At 40.2% G+C, this 19,730-nt stretch overlaps 1 protein-coding gene across 3 annotated transcripts in view; it reads left to right on the forward strand.

Moving 5' to 3' along the window:
- Positions 1-2,011: 2,011 nt before the first annotated feature.
- The window catches only part of Atad1 (ATPase family AAA domain containing 1), a 47,130-nt gene continuing 29,411 nt past the window's right edge, over positions 2,012-19,730 (forward strand). Inside the window, exons 1-5 of one of the 3 annotated variants that reach the window (XM_059258918.1) lie at positions 2,017-2,085; positions 4,156-4,249; positions 7,082-7,256; positions 15,403-15,501; positions 18,852-18,972. In XM_059258918.1, the coding sequence (XP_059114901.1) occupies positions 7,095-7,256; positions 15,403-15,501; positions 18,852-18,972 (382 nt within the window). In that variant the 5' untranslated portion in view covers positions 2,017-2,085; positions 4,156-4,249; positions 7,082-7,094. Of the gene's footprint in view, positions 2,086-2,897; positions 3,023-4,155; positions 4,250-7,081; positions 7,257-15,402; positions 15,502-18,851; positions 18,973-19,730 lie in introns of those variants that run through there. The other 2 variants (XM_059258923.1, XM_059258929.1) reach the window with 2 other exon arrangements.

The raw sequence follows: 19,730 nt of genomic DNA on the forward strand, positions 1-19,730 counted from the left end.
TGTGTGATTTGGAGAAAGCCAGTAATTGGATGTCTTGAGGCCCAGATGCAAGAAATTTCCTTAGGATTTGCTAAATGACATTAGGTCCAGCAGACATAGGAAAAGGAAACGAGCAGCAACATATATTTTGATCATGTATACTGTCATGAGCCCCGCTCTCTCCCCATGCTCAAATTTGAAGCATTATCTCATATCTCTACTTAACCCATTATCTTTGCCTTACTCTTTTTTGTTGTTGTGTAGTCAAGAATCCTACTTTATCTGAGGGGAGGTACCCATGACAGTGATAGCTAATACCATCAACTTGTCAACATCCAGAATCACCCAAGACAAGTCACTAGGCACCCTGGTGAGGGATTCTCTTGACTAGGTTAATTGATAGACTCATCTTAAATATGAGCACTCCAGGTACTGGCCCAAATATAAGGAAGTCCTGGGGATTTGCTTTGAGCTTGCTTGCCTTTGCCTGTGCTGGGTGAGTTCATCTACTCTGTTTCTGCCACTGCCACTGTTGATATTGCCGCCTCTGGCATCTTTCACTGATATCAGAATCCAGATTTTTCCAGTGGACTAGTAGTGGCTCTCCAGGAATCCTTAAAGCTTTTGGTGTCAGGTTGGGACTGCTAAGGTATCTAACCTTGAGGACTGCACAGCTACCAGGACAGCCACCATTGGGCCACTCAGATTGTATTGTATAAACCAATCTAAAACAAGCAGACAACCAAACCAAACAATCAACAAAAAACCAAAACAACCTTCTTTTAATTAATATCTATGCATTCCATCTATTCTGTTCTTCTAGAGAACCCAATACAGTTCTCATCTCTCCCTACTGCAAGACAGGATTTCCTTATATAGTCCTAGCTGTCCTGGAACTCTCTCTGTAGACCAGGCTGGCCTCGAACTCAGGTATCCGCCTGCCTCTGCCTCCCTAGTGCTGAGATTAAAGGTGTGTGCACTACTGCCCTGCTCCCAATGCAGTCCTTTAACAAGGAACTTCTCAGGCTCTGGCAGCACTGCTGGGCTGTGTCTCCCCATAGCTATTGACGACACCACACCGTTTGCTAATTTAACAAGTTTCTGCAGACGGAGGCAGTGAGTTGCTATGTAGTCCAAGGTACAAAGCAATCCTCCTTCCTTAGCTACCCAATGCTGGAAAAACAGGCATGGGAGACCAAGCCCAGCTTGGCTGCAGAATTCCTTAGCCATAAAAGATAATCCTGACAACAGAGCGAAACAACCTCCCTCCTCCAGGAATATAAGGAGATCTTAAGAAGTCTGTCTTATTCCTTCATAGCCCCACCACTTTCATCTGAAGTGATGTTCCTTTTTTATTTAAGGCAGCATCTATTTCGTTCCTTGGTGGTGTACGCATTCAGAAGGGGTTGGTTTTCAGATACGGTTCCCTCGGACCTTTGTGTCATGTCCTTCACTTTGCAAGAGGAAGGGGTAAAAGAAAAGTCATCAACATGCAAAACCTGTCACCAGATGCCCTATTCTGACCCAACTGCCAGACCTCCCTGGTCTGCCTGGCTGCTCATGCGTTCAGCGGATTCTCAGGCGCCACCTCCAGGTGTCAGTACAGAGATGGGGGAAGAGGGTGAGCTCACTCTAGAAACCGAAAGGCAAATGGTGAGGCCATGCGCGTCTGCGCAGCAGCATGAGGACTTGCCGAGGGTAGTGGAAGTTTATCAGAGCAGGGAAGTATTTCTTTGCCTTCTGTAAAAGGCTCCTCTCTCAGGCTTGCATACAGCTCCAGAGCAGCACAGGGATTTCACGTGTCAAGCGCATTTCCCCAATTCAGTTTGTGAGTCTCTGAAGCCGAACTCGGAGACTTTGGGGAGCGTCATGTACATCCTATCCACCTTCCTAAATGTATCGGCACAGCAGATAGATACTAAGGCGTAGGATGGGAGAAGCAGTTCGCCCGGGGCCGTGTCTCCACGCCTGAGGCTCGGACTGCAGAATTGCGCATGCTCCGTGCGGGGGGGCGTGGCTCCGGCCGGAAGCATTCTCTCCCAGGCGGCATTTCTTTCCTGTGCGAGGCCGGGCTAGGGCTCCTATCGCCTCTGGTCCTGCCTCTGGGTGAGTAGCGGGTTCCCGCGGGGCCGGGCCAGGTGCGTCCCCCCATCCCTCCGGGTCCCCGAGGGCCTGGCGCTCACCTGGGGAGCCTAGCCCGACAGTCACCTGCCCCCCACACCGGTCACACTTGAGCGCTGCCCCGGCCCAGCCGGATCCAGCGGATTAACCTCCAAGGGCGTCCGGGGCCTCGCCTTGGCGCCCGGCCCGGCGCGAGCCCTCAGGTCTCGGCGCTGGCGGGAGACTTGGGCCGCTCGCAAGGACATCTCCTGTAGGCGGCCTGGTCCCGGGAGGATCGGGGGCGCTCTGGGCGACCTCAGGAGCAGGCTTGTAGGGAGGCGGCTGGAAGGAACCGGTCCGCTCGTGCCTGTCCTGCCCTCTTTGTGCAAAGGCGGAGGTGTTTCTTCAGGGCTGGCCACGCTTTCTCAGAAGATGCTGATGTTAATAATGACCTGTCCTCTGCTCGGAGCGCAGCAGGCATTCATTGTCACAGGCTGCGTCTGCATGGCCTTGATAGCCGAGTTGAAAGACCGTTCGTAGACTACTGCAGTGACTTAGGAAGAAAATATTGCAGTATAATAAACGTTAGTAGGCTGCTGAAAGATACGGTATCCGCACTGAAACTAGAGCTCAAAGTGAAACTACTGTGTGAAGTTGTATTTGTGTAAAGATAACAATCACATCGGTTTTGTGGTGTGTCTTAGTTGTATACAGCATTGTGTATATTTTGCTAAAATTAGTGTTTATGCAAAATTGAAATACATTCTCTACGCTTGTAGCTTTTATTGTACACATTTTTGTAATGATAAGGAACTGTAATAGCTTTATTCTGCAGATATATCAATGCTATGTGAATGATAGAATGGTGTACATCTCATCTATGGAGACTGTATAAAATTTTCCATTTCTATCAGGACGTTTCAGGATTTTGAAGTCACTTAAGGTAGGCATGCAGTAGTCTTAAATCTGCCTTGAATCACCGTTAATTTTGGAATAGGAAGAATTGTCCTTGGCTGTTTTTTGATAGGGTTAAAAATTGTTACTGTCTTGATGACTTTAAGGAAATGTGCTTTGGAAACAGCCCATAGCCCTGATTTACCTTTGTAATTCACTGACTACCCAGTAGATGGCAATTTCAACATTCTAATTAAAACTTCTTTTTTTTTTTTTTTTTTTGAGGCAGGGATGTTTTGTGTAGTTTAGGTTAATCTTGAACCCTGTGCAGCTCAGGTTAGCCTTGAACCTTAAGTCTTAAGTCTTTGGAGTGCTGAGATCCCTGGATTTTTGTTGCTGTACCCAGCTCTGACCCAAACTTTTGAAAAACAAAAACTTTATTGGAATGTCATGACTTTTCACAGATTAAATTAACAAAGCCCTTATTCCACCTATTGGATTATTACCAACTGTTTTTGCAGCTTTATTGGGATAAAGACAAAGGAAGTAAAATTTTCAGGTCCTTTGTGAAGTTGACTGTCATGTGTCCTATATTTGAAATCCATACTAATGGATAATACTATGGATACTAATCCATACTGTGATTTGTTACATGAGGCAATTATAATTTGGTGGCTAAGTTAGTTCCATTTTTTTCTTTAGTAATTAATATAACTGCACTGTATTTTTGAGTACTATGTATTAGCCATTTTAGCACATTTTTGGAGATGTTTGGGCAGTTCTTATTGAGTGAACTACTTATCCTAGGCCAAAGTTTCTTTATCCAAAATGAGGTCTTTCAGTTACTCGTTTAAATAACTACTGCGATATGAATGGTTCCTGACAGAGAAGTGTGAACACTGACTTGGAAATACTTTAGCAATCTGACAATGCTGTTGGATGACTGAAAGAATTCAGAGGTTTTTCTCTACTTCACAGCTATAAACAAATATTAGAGCTATTCCAGAGAAAGCCAATGAGAAGCATTTTAGCTTAGCAGTAGTAAGAAAAGTGTTTTAGAGCTAGAAGGAACATGGATATTAATTAATCTTAGCACCTATCACTGAACAGTCTAGATTCTGGTTTGTTTATTTCTACACGAGTTAATATGTATGTGTATTTTTTCTTCTCCCCTTCTCCCAGCACTTGCCAAGGCTTAAAGACATTGTTGGACACTGATATCCTATCTCCTAAAATGTGATAGTCACATCCTTCCTGCTAAGCTTATTTTGTGAAGGTACTGCCTTTGACACTGGAGTGAATTCCTGCTGTAAACCTGATTGTTATAGTTGCTCAGAGATGTAACATATTTAAAAGTAGTCACATCACCTCCTTTCCCCCTGTTTATGGGTGCATTCTTTTGTTTGTGATAAGCTCTTTTTTTTTTTCCTTCGAGACAGGGTTTCTTTGTGTAACAGTCTTGGCTGTCCTGGAACTCACTTTGTGGGTCAGGCTGGCCTCGAACTCAAAGATCCACCTGTCTCTGACTCCCAAATGTTGGGATTAAAGGGACGGACGTACCACCACTGCCTGGCTGTGATAGATTTTTTTTATGTAACCTATTATTTGTTGAGACAGGATCTCACTGTAGCCCTAGCTGTCCTACAACTCACTGTGTACTCCAGACAGGCCTCTAACTCCTGACAATCTGTCTCAGGCTCCCAAGTACAGGGATTCCATGCGAGCCATGTCCAGATCCTCCGTTCGTTTTCATGCCACTGTAGTCAGTCCATTATCCTTTCTTGTTCCCCTTCACCCTTCCCTTTAGAGTAGTGGTCCTCAACCTTCCAATGCTGCGACCCTTTAACACAGTTCTTCATGTTGACCCCCATAAAATCACCATGTTGCTACTTCATGACTGTAATTTTGTTACTGTTATGAATCGACATGTAAATATCTGATATGCAGGATGTCTGATACGTCCGTCACCCCAAAGGAGTCTCAACCTACAGGTTGAGAGTGCTGCTTTAGACCTTTTCTTTACCTCTCATTGTCCTTTGTGCTTTCATTCCCTACATTTATATTTCTAAATTTTATTTCTGTTCGTTTATTTGTGGGTTTTTTGTGTGTGTGTGTGTGTGTGTTTTTTTTTTAGACATAGAGTTTCTCTTGTGTAACTTTGACTGTCCTAGAACTCGCTCAAAAATTAAATTTAAATATAGAACATGCTATATTGGTCTTTCTGATCCTGCTCATTTACTTACCATAATGCTCTCCAGTCTTCATTAATTTCCCTGAAAATGTGATCATTTCTTCTTTCTAGCTCACTAAATCCCATTGTGTACCACACTTTCTCCATCCATTCATCTGTTGATGAACATCTAGGCTAGTTCTAGTTCTATAGCTTGGCTATTGGGAGTAGTTTAGCAAAAAGCATGATTGTGCAAGTATCTCTTGGTATGCTTACAATTCTTTGGGTGTGTGGTATAGTTGGTCTCCATACTGATTTCTGTAGTAGTTGCAGCAACTTTCATACTCACTAGTATTGTATAAACATGATTCCTGCTTCTGTACATCCTCACCAGCATTTGTTGTTTTATTGATGTTAGCCATTCTGACTGGGATGTGATGGAATGTCAAGGCAGTTTTAATTTACCTCATTAGACTATCATTTAGTGATTGGGTGTTGTGTGTGTTTTTAAGTTTTTAAATGCTTTATATAGTCTAGGTATTAATCATTTGTCAGATGTATAGTTTGTTGTAGTTGGGCTTTCTTGTCCCGCCAGCTCACAAATAACTACATGGAGACTTATTATTAATTATGAAAGCTCGACTTTAGCTTAGGCTTGTCCCACTAGTTCTTACAACTGAAATTAACCTGTTTCTATTAATCTACGTTCTATTTAGTTGGCTTGTTACCTCTCCTTAATTCGGTATGTCTGACTCCCTCTGCATCTCAATGGCGTCTCTCTCTTTGCTCCCCTAGTCTTCTCTTTCCTGGAAGTTCTGCCTCGCTCTCCTGCCTAGCTATTGGCCGTTAAGCTTTTTATTACACGAATTACAGCAATATATCTTCACAGTGTACAACTATCCCACAACAGTTTGCAATTTTTTTCTCCAGCAAATACCGTAACCCCTTTCCCCTAAGCTGAAGACCAAACCCAGGATCTTGATTTGCTAGGCTAAATCCCCAGACCTCCAGACTAATTTTCTTGGTTCAAAATTTTTGAAAGTTTTCTTGCTTCATATTTACTTTATTGTTGGAAGCAAAGGATGGTTCAAAGAATTTAATGTCACTTATCAATTAAGAAACTGCATATTTATTTCTGTGAGGTCGAGGCCAGCCTAGTCTACATAGCTAGTTCTAAGACACCCAGGGCTACTCAGAGAAACCCTGTCTCAAGAAACAAAGAAACAAACCAAACCAAACAAATAAACAAAAAAGGTGCACATTTAAATTTGAGCAGGTTTTAAAAACCTTAAATATAAGTATGTGAAACAAATGAGTCAGTTTGTAGTTAGATTTCACTCTCCAAAAACTGCTTGGTATTTGTTATGCACAATAGAATAAATATATACGCTTGGATTAGTAAAACTCTTGTTAGCCTCCTTTTCTGCAGTTGGATTAATATTAAAATTATTGTTTTCCAGATTCTCTGAAGCATATCTAAAAGCTAAGAGTAACATAATATCTCCACTATACCTTTTCTTTGTTCTCAAGACAGGGTTTCGTTGTGTAGTTGTGACTGTCCTGGAACTCACTCTATAGACCAGGCTGGCCTCAAACTCACAGAGGTCCACCTGCCTCTGCATCCTGAGTGCTGGGATTAAAGGCATTCACCACCACATCAGGCTTCCACTATACTTTTTAATAAGTATTCTCCTCTAACTAAACCTGTATCTATTATGTTTCAGTTTCTAAGGGAAGCTTTTAATTTGTTTGTTTACTTAACATTTAAAAAGATAGCTTTCCTTCAAATGAGACATTTTTTGAATGATAAGCAGTGATTTATTTTGACCAGAAGTTAGTTTCTTTTACTTAGTTCAATCCACTTTCTCTCCCAATTTTAACAACTACTGTTATTTCCTAATGACTTCTCTCTCTCTCTCTCTCTCTCTTTTTTTTAAGGTTAATAGTCAAGATGGTACATGCTGAAGCCTTTTCTCGTCCATTGAGTCGGAACGAAGTTGTTGGTTTAATTTTCCGTTTAACAATATTTGGTGCAGTAACATACTTCACTATCAAATGGATGGTAGATGCGATTGACCCAACCAGAAAGCAGAAAGTAGAAGCTCAGAAACAGGTATGATTGCAGGGTGTGAAGGTCATGTCTCCTATGCTAGCAAATATTTTTTACCCAAGCTAAGACTATAAATCACATGCAGAAATTCATTTGTACGTCTTCTCAATATCAATCCTCAAAGTCTTTTTTACTCTGTAAATATGAAACAAACAAAAACACCTTGCAATAAAATGACTCCTAATAACACTCTGCTTTACTCATAGACCAGTGCCTTGCTCAACCATCAGAAGAAAAATGATGAATGAAAAATAGTTTTTTGTTCTTGTTTTGTTTTTGTCTAATTGCTTTTTTCTTCTCTCCTTTTATTGAAAATAGATTTTTTTTCCTCACATAATGTATCCTGATTCCAGTTTCCCCTCTCTCTACTCCCAATTCTTTCCCACCTCCTCTCCTTTTTTTTTTTTTTTTAAAGATTTATTTATTTATTATGTATACAGTGTTCTGATGCACATATCCCTGCAGGCCAGAAGAGGGCGCCAGATCTCATTACAGATGGTTGTGAGCCACCATGTGGTTGCTGGGAATTGAACTCAGGACCTTTGGAAGAGCAAGCAGCGCTCTTAACCTCTGAGCCATCTCTCCAGCCCCCCACCTCCTCTCCTATCTGGATCTGCTCCCTTTCTGTCTCATTAGAAAACAAACAGGCTTCTAAGGGATAATAATAAAATAAAATATAATAATATAAAACAAAAACTTAACATATCGAAATTGGATAAAACAAACAGAGGGAAAAGAGCCTAAGAGAAGACACAAGAATCAAAGACCTACTTGTTCACCCACTCAGGAATTCTGTAACAACACTAAACTGGAAGCCATAATATATGTGCAGGACCTGGTGCAGACCTCTCCAAGCTTCAGTCTCTGAGTTGATATGAGCTGTGATCATATTGATTTGATCGCATTGTAGAGCACGGTTCTCAATCTATGGGTTGTGCCCCACCAGAGGTGGGGTAGGCTGTTGAATGACCCTTTCATAGGGTTGCATATCAGATATCCTGCATAGTAGATATTTACATTAGGATTCCTAACTAGCAAAATTGCAGTTGTGAAATAGCAATGAAAATAATTTTGGGGGGGGTGTCACTACAACATGAGGAACTCTATCAAAGGGTCACAGCATGAGGAAGGTTGAGAACCACTGATGTAGAGGGCTTGTTTTCTTGGTGTCCTTCATTCCCTCTGGCTCTTCAGTGCTTTCTGTCTTCTCTTCCACAGGATTCCCTGAGACCTGAGGGGAGGGATTTGATGGAGACATCCATTTAGGACTGAGTGTTGCAAGGTCTCTTGTTCTCTGCGTAAAGTCTGTCTGTGGGTCTCTGTATTTGTTCCCATCTGCTTCAGGAGCAAGCTTCTGTGATGGTTGAGCAAGGCACTGGTCTATGAGTAAAGCAGAGTGTTATTAGGAGTCATTTTACTGCAAGGTGTTTTTGTTTGTTTGTTTGTTTCATAACAGTAGTATTTATTTTTACCCTAGGTCCCTGGGCTGTCTAGTCTCAAGTTCTTGGTCACCCAAGTCCCAAGCAGTGTTGGGTGTGGGTTCTATCTTGTGGAGTGGGCCTAAGTCAAATTAGATATGTTAGTTACACCCACAAGCTTTGTGCCACCATTGCCCTAGCTTTAGTGCCCAGCATATCTTGCACACAAGGTATCATCGTAGATCAGGGTTTGTGGCTGGGTTGGTGTTTTATTGTAGCATGAATCTTAAAAAGGTCTTATTAATAAAAACAAACCTGGAGCCAGGTACTGGGGTCAACGCTGGAAGATCAGAGAAGCAGAACCAGCCACAGACACCTCACCTTGCCAATTCCTCAGCTGATCCTGTTTCCTCAGACTGGAAGCCTCTGAGTCCTCATCCAGAATGAATCTCAGCTGAACTGTTGCTCAAAAGCCTAAAAGCTTAACCAGCTCTAGTTCCTGGTTTTCACACCTTATATACCTTTCTTCTTTCTGCCATCACTTCCTGGGATTAAAGGCGTGAGTCACCATGCCTGGCTGTTTCCAGTGTAGCTTTGAACTCACCGAGATCCAGTCGGCTCTCTGCCTCTGGAATGCTAGGATTAAAGGCGTGTGTGCCACCATTTTTTTTTTTTTTTTGGTCTCTATATCTAGTGGCTGTTCTGTTCTCTGACCCCAGATAAGTTTATTAGGGTGCACAATATATTGGGGGATACAGTGTATCCCCACATTTTATGTTCCCCATTTGATAGCATGCTTATGTACCTTCCTGTACCAGAGATGCTAGAATGTAGAGGTGAAGGCTCCATGTAATCACCAGAACGACCTCTCCCTGTTCAGTGTGTTGTGTAGGTATTGTCTTAAGCAATGGAGCCTTTCTGTCAGTTCATGGAGAATAACCTATAGTCTTGGCAACAGCCTGAGTTGTTTAGGAATTCCTTTGGTACCCCTTTGGCTAACTACTCCATTAGAGGTAACCCAGTCCTGGTATTGAAAGCTTCATTTGTAATGAGGTGTTTAGTTGACACTCTGTCTCCCCCATTATTTGGTGATTTCATTTAGATCACTTTCATGTATGTATGTATTTTAGTAAGTTTCTACTGTACTAGGTTTTAATACTACCCCTCAAATGGCCCTTAATTTTAGCTGTCTCTCCCTGTATTTCCTCCCTTTTCCCCATCTCCACTTGATCCTCACAGCCCCCTGTCCTCCAAGTCTATCCATCACTGTCTAGTCTATTTCCCTTTTTTAGGGAGATCTATCTGTTCCACTAGTCCATTACTCTATACCTAACCTCTGTGTGGTTCTGTGGATTGTAGCTTGTTTATCATTGACTTAACAGCTAATATCCACATATAAGTGATATATCATATTTGTCTTTCTGGGTCTGGGGTACCTACTCAGGATGATTTTTTTAGCTCCATCCCTTTGCCTGCAATTTGCATGGTTTCTTTTCTTTCTTTCTTTCTTTCTTTCTTTTTTTTTTTTTTTTTTTTTTGGTTTTTCGAGACAGGGTTTCTCTGTGTAGCTTTGCGCCTTTCCTGGAACTCACTTGGTAGCCCAGGCTGGCCTCGAACTCACAGAGATCCGCCTGGCTCTGCCTCCCGAGTGCTGGGATTAAAGGCGTGCGCCGCCGCCGCCGCCGCCGCCGCCGCCGCCGCCGCCGCCGCCGCCGCCGCCGCCGCCGCCGCCACCGCCACGCCACCGCCACCACCACCTCCACCACCACCACCCGGCTCTTTCTTTGTTTTGAAACAGCGGAGTAATGCTCCATTGTGTAAATGTACTACATTTTCTTTATTCATTTTCCTATTGAAGGATATCTAAGTTGTTTCTGTTTAGAGTTGAGTTTTGTGCAGGGTGATAAGTATAGATCTGTTTGCATTCTTCTACATGCAGACATCCAGTTTGACCAGCACCATTTGTGAAGGGTGCTGTTTTTTTTCCCCCAGTGTGTATTTCTGTTTCTGTGTTTTTTGTTTGTTTTTTTTAATCAAAAATCAGGTGTCCATCCATAGGTGTGTGGATTTATGTCTAGGTCTTCAGTTCGATTCCATTGATCAATGTGTCTTTTTTTGTGTCAGTACCATACTGTCTTTATTACTAAAGCTTTGTAGTACAACTTGGAATTGGGGGTGGTGATGTCTCTAGCAGTTCTTTTATTATTCAGGATAGTTCTAGCTATCCTGGGTTTTTGTGTTTCCATATGGAGCTGAAAATTGTCCTTTCAATATCTGTGGAGAATTGTATTGGAATTTTGATGAAGATTGCATTGAACTTGCGTATTGTTTTTGGTAGGATGGCCGTTTTTATTATATTAAACCTACTGGTCCATGAGCATGGGAGATCTTTCTATCTTGATATCTTCTTCAGTGTCTTAAAGTTTTTATCATACAACAAGTCTTTCACTTGCTTGGTTAGAGTTACCCCAAGGTGAAAATACAGTTGTTGTTGTTTTTTAAAAACAATATTCTTTTTTGTTTGTTTGTTTGTTTGTTTTTCGAGACAGGGATTCTCTGTGAAACAGTCCTGGCTATCCTGGAACTCTGTAGACCAGGCTGGCCTTTAATAAAACAATATTCTTATTAGAATATTTTCATCAGGAACATGATAGAAATGAATATGGGTGAAAATCTTTAGCAGAGCAAACACAAATAATTATTTTTGGCAACAATAAACATTTTGCTTTGTATGACATATAAATTTGTAAACACTTATGAACTTAGACTTAAGTTTTATTAAATTTTATTAGACTTAAGTCTTAGACTTGGTACATACACTACCTAAAATTCTGAAGAATTAGCTTAAGAATGTTACTGGTTATAATTTACTGTTTTCAGCTGCTGTCTCTTATGACCATCTCTTTACTAGGTTGATAAGTGTGTTTGATTTCTGTTTTGAAAAAAAGGTTTAAAGAAATCTTTCAGCTCTTTCTTGCTATTGAGGACAAGATGTTTATACTCATGGCTTCTTAGGTTTATTTTATGAGTTGTGACTGATTCATTTAATGAACATTTATATAAAAAGAGATGGCATTTGCTTTTTCAAATGCTATAGATAGGCATGGGAGACAGATATAAATAAGTAGCTGTTTTACATATTAGGCATCATACCTAATTAGTAAAAAGTGAAAGCCACAGTTTCATAAATATCATAGTAAATATGTTTCTGAAAAGAGTTTGGACATTTGTAAATTTATTGCCTGAATTTGATTATAAAATAATTAGTGAGAAGTCTAGCTTGTATTGTCAGCCTATTTTCACTATTTTAATACTCTGTGAAGTCTGATCAATATAGGGTTCTTTTATTTATTTTTTTGGAGGGGGTTTTGCCAACAACAGAAATTTTTTTCTCACAGATTTTAATACTCAAAGTTTGAAATACTTAAGGAGCCAGTGTAGTTGAGCTCTTGTGAGGCTTCTTCTGGGTACAATATAGGGGTTGTTTGTTGTTTGAATTTTTTTGAGACATGTAGCCCTGGTTGGCCTGGAACATACTATGCAACCATGCTGGCCTGGAACTCATAGATATTCTCCTTTCTCCCAAATGCTGAGATTAAAGCTGTATGCCAGCATGCTTGACTGTTATGTTGCTAAATTAATTTTAAAAGAAATTAATTTGATTGTGTACCTGATTGTAACAATGTATCTCTTCCCCATCCCTCACACCTCTTCTCCTCCCAACACCCTCAAATCATGGAAATCAGTTTAAGTCTTAGGTCAGAATTTGATAATTTTTTTTTTTTTTTATCATTTTAGCAGTTTTTGTTTTGGTAACAGGGCTTTTCATTTCATTGTATTTTTTTTAAAGATTTATTTTTATTTGTGTAAGTGGATATGAATGTAGGTTCCTATGGTAGCCTGAAGAGTTGGCAGATTTCCTGGAACTGGAGTTAACAGGTAGTTGTTAGCTACGGGTGTGGGTGCTGAGAACCAGCTTAGGTCCTCTGGATAGGCCCTAAGCGTTCTTGACTGCTGAGCCATCTCTCCAGCTCCAGAGCTTTTAGATAAAGAGTTTGTCCTTTTTTCTTTTCTGTGAACTCTTGAATTACTCATGTAGAAGACCCTATATGAATGGATTATTATAATTAAGACTTACTTGAAAACTATATATATATTGTGCTAAATGTCAGCCAGCTCCAATTAGATACTTTCCTCTATAAGAGTTACTGTGGCCAGCCAGTGGTGGCACATGCCTTTAATCCTACCACTTGGGAGATCTCTGTGAGTGCGAGGCCAGCCTGGTCTACAGAGTGAGTTCCAGGACAGCCAAAGGCTATGCAGAGAAACCCTGTCTTTTTTGTTTGTTTGTTTGTTTTTTCAAAAGAGTTATGGTGTCTCTTCACAGCAATAGAAACCCTAGCTAGGACAATAGGTACTAACTACTTCTTAGGCTTAAAGAGGTTATCTGTTTGTCCAGAACTGGAGGTGCAGATGGTTGTGAGCCATGATGTGGGTGTTGGAAGTTAAACCTGGGTCCTCTGGAAGAGGAGTCACTGCTTTTAATGACTGAGCCATCTCTTTAACCCCTCTTTTTACCTTTTCTGTCATTGTTAACAACACAACCTGAAGTCATAAATGGAATTGCTATTGCAGGAGAGAGATGGTAAATGATGTTGTATTTTCTATTTTTATAAACTATATTTTAACTTAAAAAATTTTTTTGTTGTGTATGTGAACACATCACACACACACCTGCAGTAGAGATGTGATGGAGATCACAGAACAACCTGTGAGAGTCAGTTCTCTCCCTCCATCATGTGGGTCCTGGGGATCAAACATAGGTCTTCAGCCTTCACAGCAAGCTCCATTACCTGCTGAGCCATCTCACTAGCTCGCAATGTAATTTTTATTTAGGAAATTCCATGTATTAGTAAAGGCTATTATTTATAGTAGACAGTTGTGACATACAATAACATTTTCAAGGCGGCTAGCTAATAAGGAAAAACTTGAGATTTCTCTGTTTCTGTACTTTTGACATTTTGGGCTTGATAATTCTGTGTCTTGCCTTGACTGACTATATCAGTGGTTCTCAACCTTCCTAATGCTGTGACCCAGTTCCTCATGTTGTGGTGACCCCAACCATAAAATTACTTCATTGCTACTTTATAACTATGATTTTGCTACTTTTAGGAATTGTAAATATCATTACATTACAGGATATCTGATATGAGACCCCATATGAAAAGGTCTTTAGACCTCCAAAGGGATCATAACTCACAGATGCTGATAACACCATGTCCTCCTCGTCCCCAAGTGTGACAGACAGTATTTTTGACATTGTCAAATGTTCCCTGGGAAATATAATGTCCCTGGTTGAAATCCACTTTTTTTGAGTCTGGCCTGTACAAGGCGTACAGGGAAGAATACATTATTGTCTTAACCAGTGCTAAAATAGACACCTTTAATAGCTGACACAAAAGCTTTATTTATAGGTAGTGAAAGAAGAAGGTATGCATGTTCAAGAGATTAAGGAGGGGGCTGGAGATATGGCTCAGTGGTTAAGAGCATGCTGCTCTTCCCGAGGTCCGAGTTCAAATCCCAGCAACCACATGGTGGCTCACAACCATCAGTAGTGGGATCTGATGCCGTCTTCTAGCATAAAGTCGTATATGTAGATAGAGCACTCATGTACATAAAATAAAACTTAAAACTTTAAAAGTACACATGTACAAACACTTCTTGTGGATATCTTAAGTTCAAGGAAATTGGATATCTGTTTCAGATACTTTATTAACATAAGGAAAGAAACTCAGTTGTCTATTGTTGATATTATTTCATTGGGCTTTTTTTTTTTTTAAATTTTATTTATTATGTATACTGTGTTCTGCCTACACATATGCCTATAGGCCAGAAGAGGGCACCAGATCTCATTATAGATGGTTGTGAGCCACCATGTGGTTGCTAGGAATTGAACTCAGGACCTCTGGAAGAACAGCCAGTGCTCTTAACCTCTGAGCCATCTCTCCAGCCCTCATTGGGCTTTTATATTGACAACTCTACCTGTAACTGTCATCATAATCCTACTAGGAAAGAAAACAAATTACCTTGAGGTCTCTTGGGAGCCAAGGGAGCTTGAACTGATCTCTTCAATCATGTGTTCTATTCCCTCCCTCTCCTTCCCTCCCTCCCTTCTCTCTCTCCCTTCTCTCTCTCTCTCTCTCTCCCTTCCTTCCCTCTCTCTCTCTCTCTCTCTCTCTCTCTCTCTCTCTCTCTCTCTCTCTCTCTCACACACACACACACACACACACACACACACACACACACTCACACACACACACACACACACAGACACACAGACATACACACCCCTTTTGAGACTGGTCTCATGTAGCCCAAGATGACCTTGAACTTGCTTGGTAGCAGAGGATGTCCTTAAGCCCTTCTGCCTCAGCCATGGTATTACAGACATTACTGTGCCCAGCTCTCACTCAGTCCTCAGCCTCCCAAGTTCTGAGTTTTTTCCTACCACTGTGCGTGCCGAGCTTTCACTTCTCAAAAGCTGGTTAAATTTTCTTGGTTTCAGTAGAGTAGACCCTCAGTTTTTTTTTAACCCAAAAGTCACAAGGGGCCTAGAGTATCCCTGGAAAAGTATTATGTCTTCTCTTCATTACTGTTCAGAATTCTATTTTATCTGTTTTGAACTGTCAGTGTCTAAATATCAAAGGATGCTTGTTTTTTTTCCTTTCTAGGCAGAAAAACTGATGAAGCAAATTGGTGTGAAAAATGTGAAGCTTTCAGAATATGAAATGAGTATTGCTGCTCATTTAGTAGACCCTCTTAATATGCATGTATGTATCTTTAATCTTGTTTTACTTTTACTTTTTGCGGGATGGGGGATCTGGCAGTCTGTATCAAAGATCTGAAAGACCATGACTAATTTCGGAGGGTCTCTAAGAGGAGTCAAGAGGGACTTAGCATGTTGCCAACACATATGTGATTCATTGCATGCGTTAGATACAAGACAGAGCAGCAATAGAAAAAAAGAGTGGATCAGAGCCTGGAGAAAGCCGGGCACTTTCCTAAGAGTGCTTTCCAAGTGCTTTCACAAGACCATGTCCATTATTGTATCAAGCCAGGACAACATGTACCGTATCACCACCAGAAAGGTTACTGGAGACATAATCCAGTGTTTTTCCTGGGGCCTGTTCATATAGACTCCTTTTCCATATGTGTATCAAAATTCTGGACTCCTACAGGAAAAGAGATAGTCTCCATAAACCATATTGTTAGGCAGTTTGGGGACAGTGAGCTGTTTTTATCAAGGAATGGTAGGAAATTTCTCCAAATCTAAGTTTCCAGATAGTAGCCAAGGACCAGCTTGTTAAAGATACTGTCTGAAGCCTGCTGTGTTAACTCGGCACACAAAGGCTTAGTGAAATTCGTGCAGTGTAGGAAACTTGTATAACCATATGGTCTTTAATTGGAGAGCTTAGTCTAGATTTCCTAATTTTTTAAAAATGGTCAACAACATAGGATCCTGAATACCAGGTTTTCTAAGAACTCAGTGCCTCTGCAGGTGATTTCCTGTTTCAGATCCCTCATGTGTTATCCTCAAGGATAATAGTATTTGTTTACTTATTTGGTAAAGTTTTTGAAGATCAGAGTAATATAATTTATAAATTCCAGGTTACTGTATAAATATAGCAACAGATATATAGAATATACTTAGCTAACACATTAATGCTATGTTGGTATAAATTTGTAGAATGAAATATGATAGCTGCATATCTAAGTCTAGAAAATAAAAATCTGTGTCTTTATTATATGTATATGCAGAGATATATACATACTCTGGAATTAAGCCCCTGCTTTATTTTTACTTAGAAATTTCCAGTATCAATATTTTGTGAGGAGGAGAGGCAACTGTAATTGTTTGTGAATAAGGATGTACTAATAGACAATATTTTGTTTTGATTACAACTAGCATTCTTTTATTTGTCTACTGGTTTGTTCCCCTGGCCCAAGCTTAAAGAGAGTAAATACATTGTAAAGTATTGCCTCTGACTTGATCATTTACTGTGCTAGCTAGAGTGAGGTCTAGGTTCACTTTTCCTTTTTTATTTGTTTGTTTGTTTGTTGTATGTGTGTGTGTGTATGTGGTGCTTGGTGCTGGAGATTGAACTTAGAGCCTCACACATGTTAGTGAGGGGTTTTAATCAAGACCTCCCTATAATTTATTTTATTTTTACATTTTTATGTACTTATTTTTATGTGCATTAGTGTTTTCTTTGCATGTATTTCTGTGCATCACATGCTTGCCTAGTGCCTGTAGAGGCCAGAAGGCATCAGATCCCCTGGAACTGAAGTTATAGATGGCAGTGAACTGCCATGTGGGTTCTGGGAATCAAACCTGGCTCTTCTGGAAGATAAGCCAGTGCTCGAAACTACTGAGCCATCTCTCCAGCATACCACCCACACCCCTATTTATTTTTAAAAGTGGAGTGTAGAAGATTTTAAGATTTTTCATTTTTCTTTCTTTTTTCTCCCCTTCAAGACAGGGTTTTCTCTATGTAGAACCTGGCTGACCTGGAACTTAGTCTGTAGACCAGGCTAGCTTCAAATTCAGAGATCCACCTGCCTCTGCCTCCCAAGTGCTGGGATTAATGACTTAGAAGATTTTTCAATACTATTTCTTTCTTTCTTTTCTTTTTCTTTTTTTTTTTTTTGAGACAGCTTTCTCTGTGTAGCCCTGACTGTCCTGGAATTCACTGTGTAGACCAAGCTGGTCTCAAACTCACAGAGATCTGCCTGCCCATGCCTCCTGAGTGCTGGGATAAAAGGCATGCACCACCTCTGCCCAGCTTTTTCTATACTATTTTAAAAAAATTTATATATATATATCTACTTATGATTTACTAAGATTCTTCCTATTTTTTAAAATTTTTTTTTTAAAGATTTATTTATTTATTATGTATACAGTGTTCTGGCATGTATGCTTGTGAGACACCATGTGGTTGCTGGGAATTGAACTCAGGGCCTCTGGAAAAGGAGCTCACAGTGCTCTTAACTTCTGAGCCATCTCTCCAGCTCCTGATTCTTCCTATTTTTTGACTGTTTTGTTTACTTATTTTTTTTGTGTGTGTATGTATATGGTGTGAATTTGTGTGTATGTGAGTCTTTGCATGTGCTTGTGAACATGAATATGAAGTTATATATGTATACATGGATGTGGAGGTCAGAGGTTGACATCAGGTGGCTTTAATCACTTTCTGCTTTATTTATTGAGACAAGGGTCCTTTGCTAGATCCAAAGCATATGAGTCCGGCTGAGTCTAGCAGGCCAGCTTCCCCAGAAGCCTCTGCCTCCTAACTGCTAGAATTAGCCCCACCTGCCTTTATGTGCATTCTAGAGATCTGAACTCTTTGTTCTCTTGTCATTTTCCTGAACTCAACAGTTGTACTTTTCATGAATAAAAATTGGAAGTTCAATTTGGTGGGTATACATCTTATTTCTAAAACTAATTTCTGTTGTGTTTCACAATAATGTAATTACATTCACAGTGAATTCTTCCCTGGTAGCCAGTGCTAAGTTATTTGTGTAAGTTTGCTCTTCAGTCTTTTTTTTTTTTGGTTTTTCGAGACAAGTTTTCTCTGTGTAACAGTCTTGGCTGCCCTGGAACTCACTTTTGTAGACCAGGCTGGCCTCAAACTCACAGAGATCCGCCTGGCTCTGCCTCCTGAGTGCTGGGATTAAAGGCGTGCGCCACCATCGCCTGACTGTTCTCAGTCTTTTTTTTTAATGTCAGAGTGTGTCTTTCTCATGTGTGGAATGAGTTTACCTTATTCAATCTTTACAGGTTTTGCATGTGTGTGCTTTTTGTTTTCCTGTTGCTGGAGTTGAACCCTGCAACAGGGCTTTGTGTGCTAGACAAGGTCTCCTATTCCTGAGCAATGCTTCCAGCATGGTGTTTTTCTCAGTAGTAAGAAATTGTTAAATTCTTTTTTCCCCAGTGTCATAGAATTTATTAATTTAGTTACTCCCATGAAAAGTTTATTTTTATTTTTATCTACAGCTTTAACCTTTTATTCACATGTAATTATCAAATTATAAAATAGTTTGCCATTGGGAGGGGTGCCTGTGTGTGCATGCTCACATGTATGTAAGGTGTGAAATTAATGTTGACTTTAACTTTTGCCAGGTTACATGGAGTGATATAGCAGGTTTAGATGATGTCATTACAGATCTGAAGGACACAGTCATCTTACCTATCAAAAAGAAGCATTTGTTTGAGAATTCCAGGCTTCTGCAGCCTCCAAAAGGTACTGTTAGTGTATGAATTTGCCTAAGCTTTGAGAGGCTAGAAAACATGGAGTTTTTTTGCCTTTAGGGACTGTTTTCCATGAAATCAGATTCTTAGTAGAATGCTGAGCTCCAATGAATTGTTTTATAAAGAATTTTAAAATATTCACTAATTCTTCCACTTTTGAAATTTTGGTGAATTCTACTTCCTATAAGACAACTGTACAATAGTCCCTTTATTTGAAATGCTTGTCTACTCTATGTAAATAAATTTATCACTACTGAAGATCATCTCAAATTTGGATTTGTTTATGCATGTGTTATTACTTAACCTAATCTTCTAGTTACTTATAGCACTTAACCATGCAAAGCTTTTATAAAAAAAAATCCATCTTAGCTGATCCTATATAAGTATAGCTAGATGTGGTGATACATGCCTGTAATCCCAGCATCAGAGAGGGAGACTGTCTAGGGGGAAAAGGCACAAAGATTAACCTTTAAAGAGGGTGTGAATTTTTAAACTTTTATAGAAGAAAACATTTTTTTATTTGTTGGATCTGTTGTGGAAGTATCAGATTAGTTCAGGAAATCTGAAAAGTTTGCAGTGTCTCACTACTTACAGAACTGTATATTACTCATCATACATGTTAATGCCATGGAGACCACTTGAGCAAAAAGAGAAGAGGTGCTACTTTGACTAGCCTTGCTGGATTCATTGCTAATGTTAGGAGACTATTTGAGTGTTGGTGAAACAGCATCCATATAGGAATGTAATGGG

Source organism: Peromyscus eremicus, chromosome 1 (assembly GCF_949786415.1).
Source record: "Peromyscus eremicus chromosome 1, PerEre_H2_v1, whole genome shotgun sequence".
Taxonomy (NCBI): Eukaryota; Metazoa; Chordata; class Mammalia; order Rodentia; family Cricetidae; genus Peromyscus; species Peromyscus eremicus.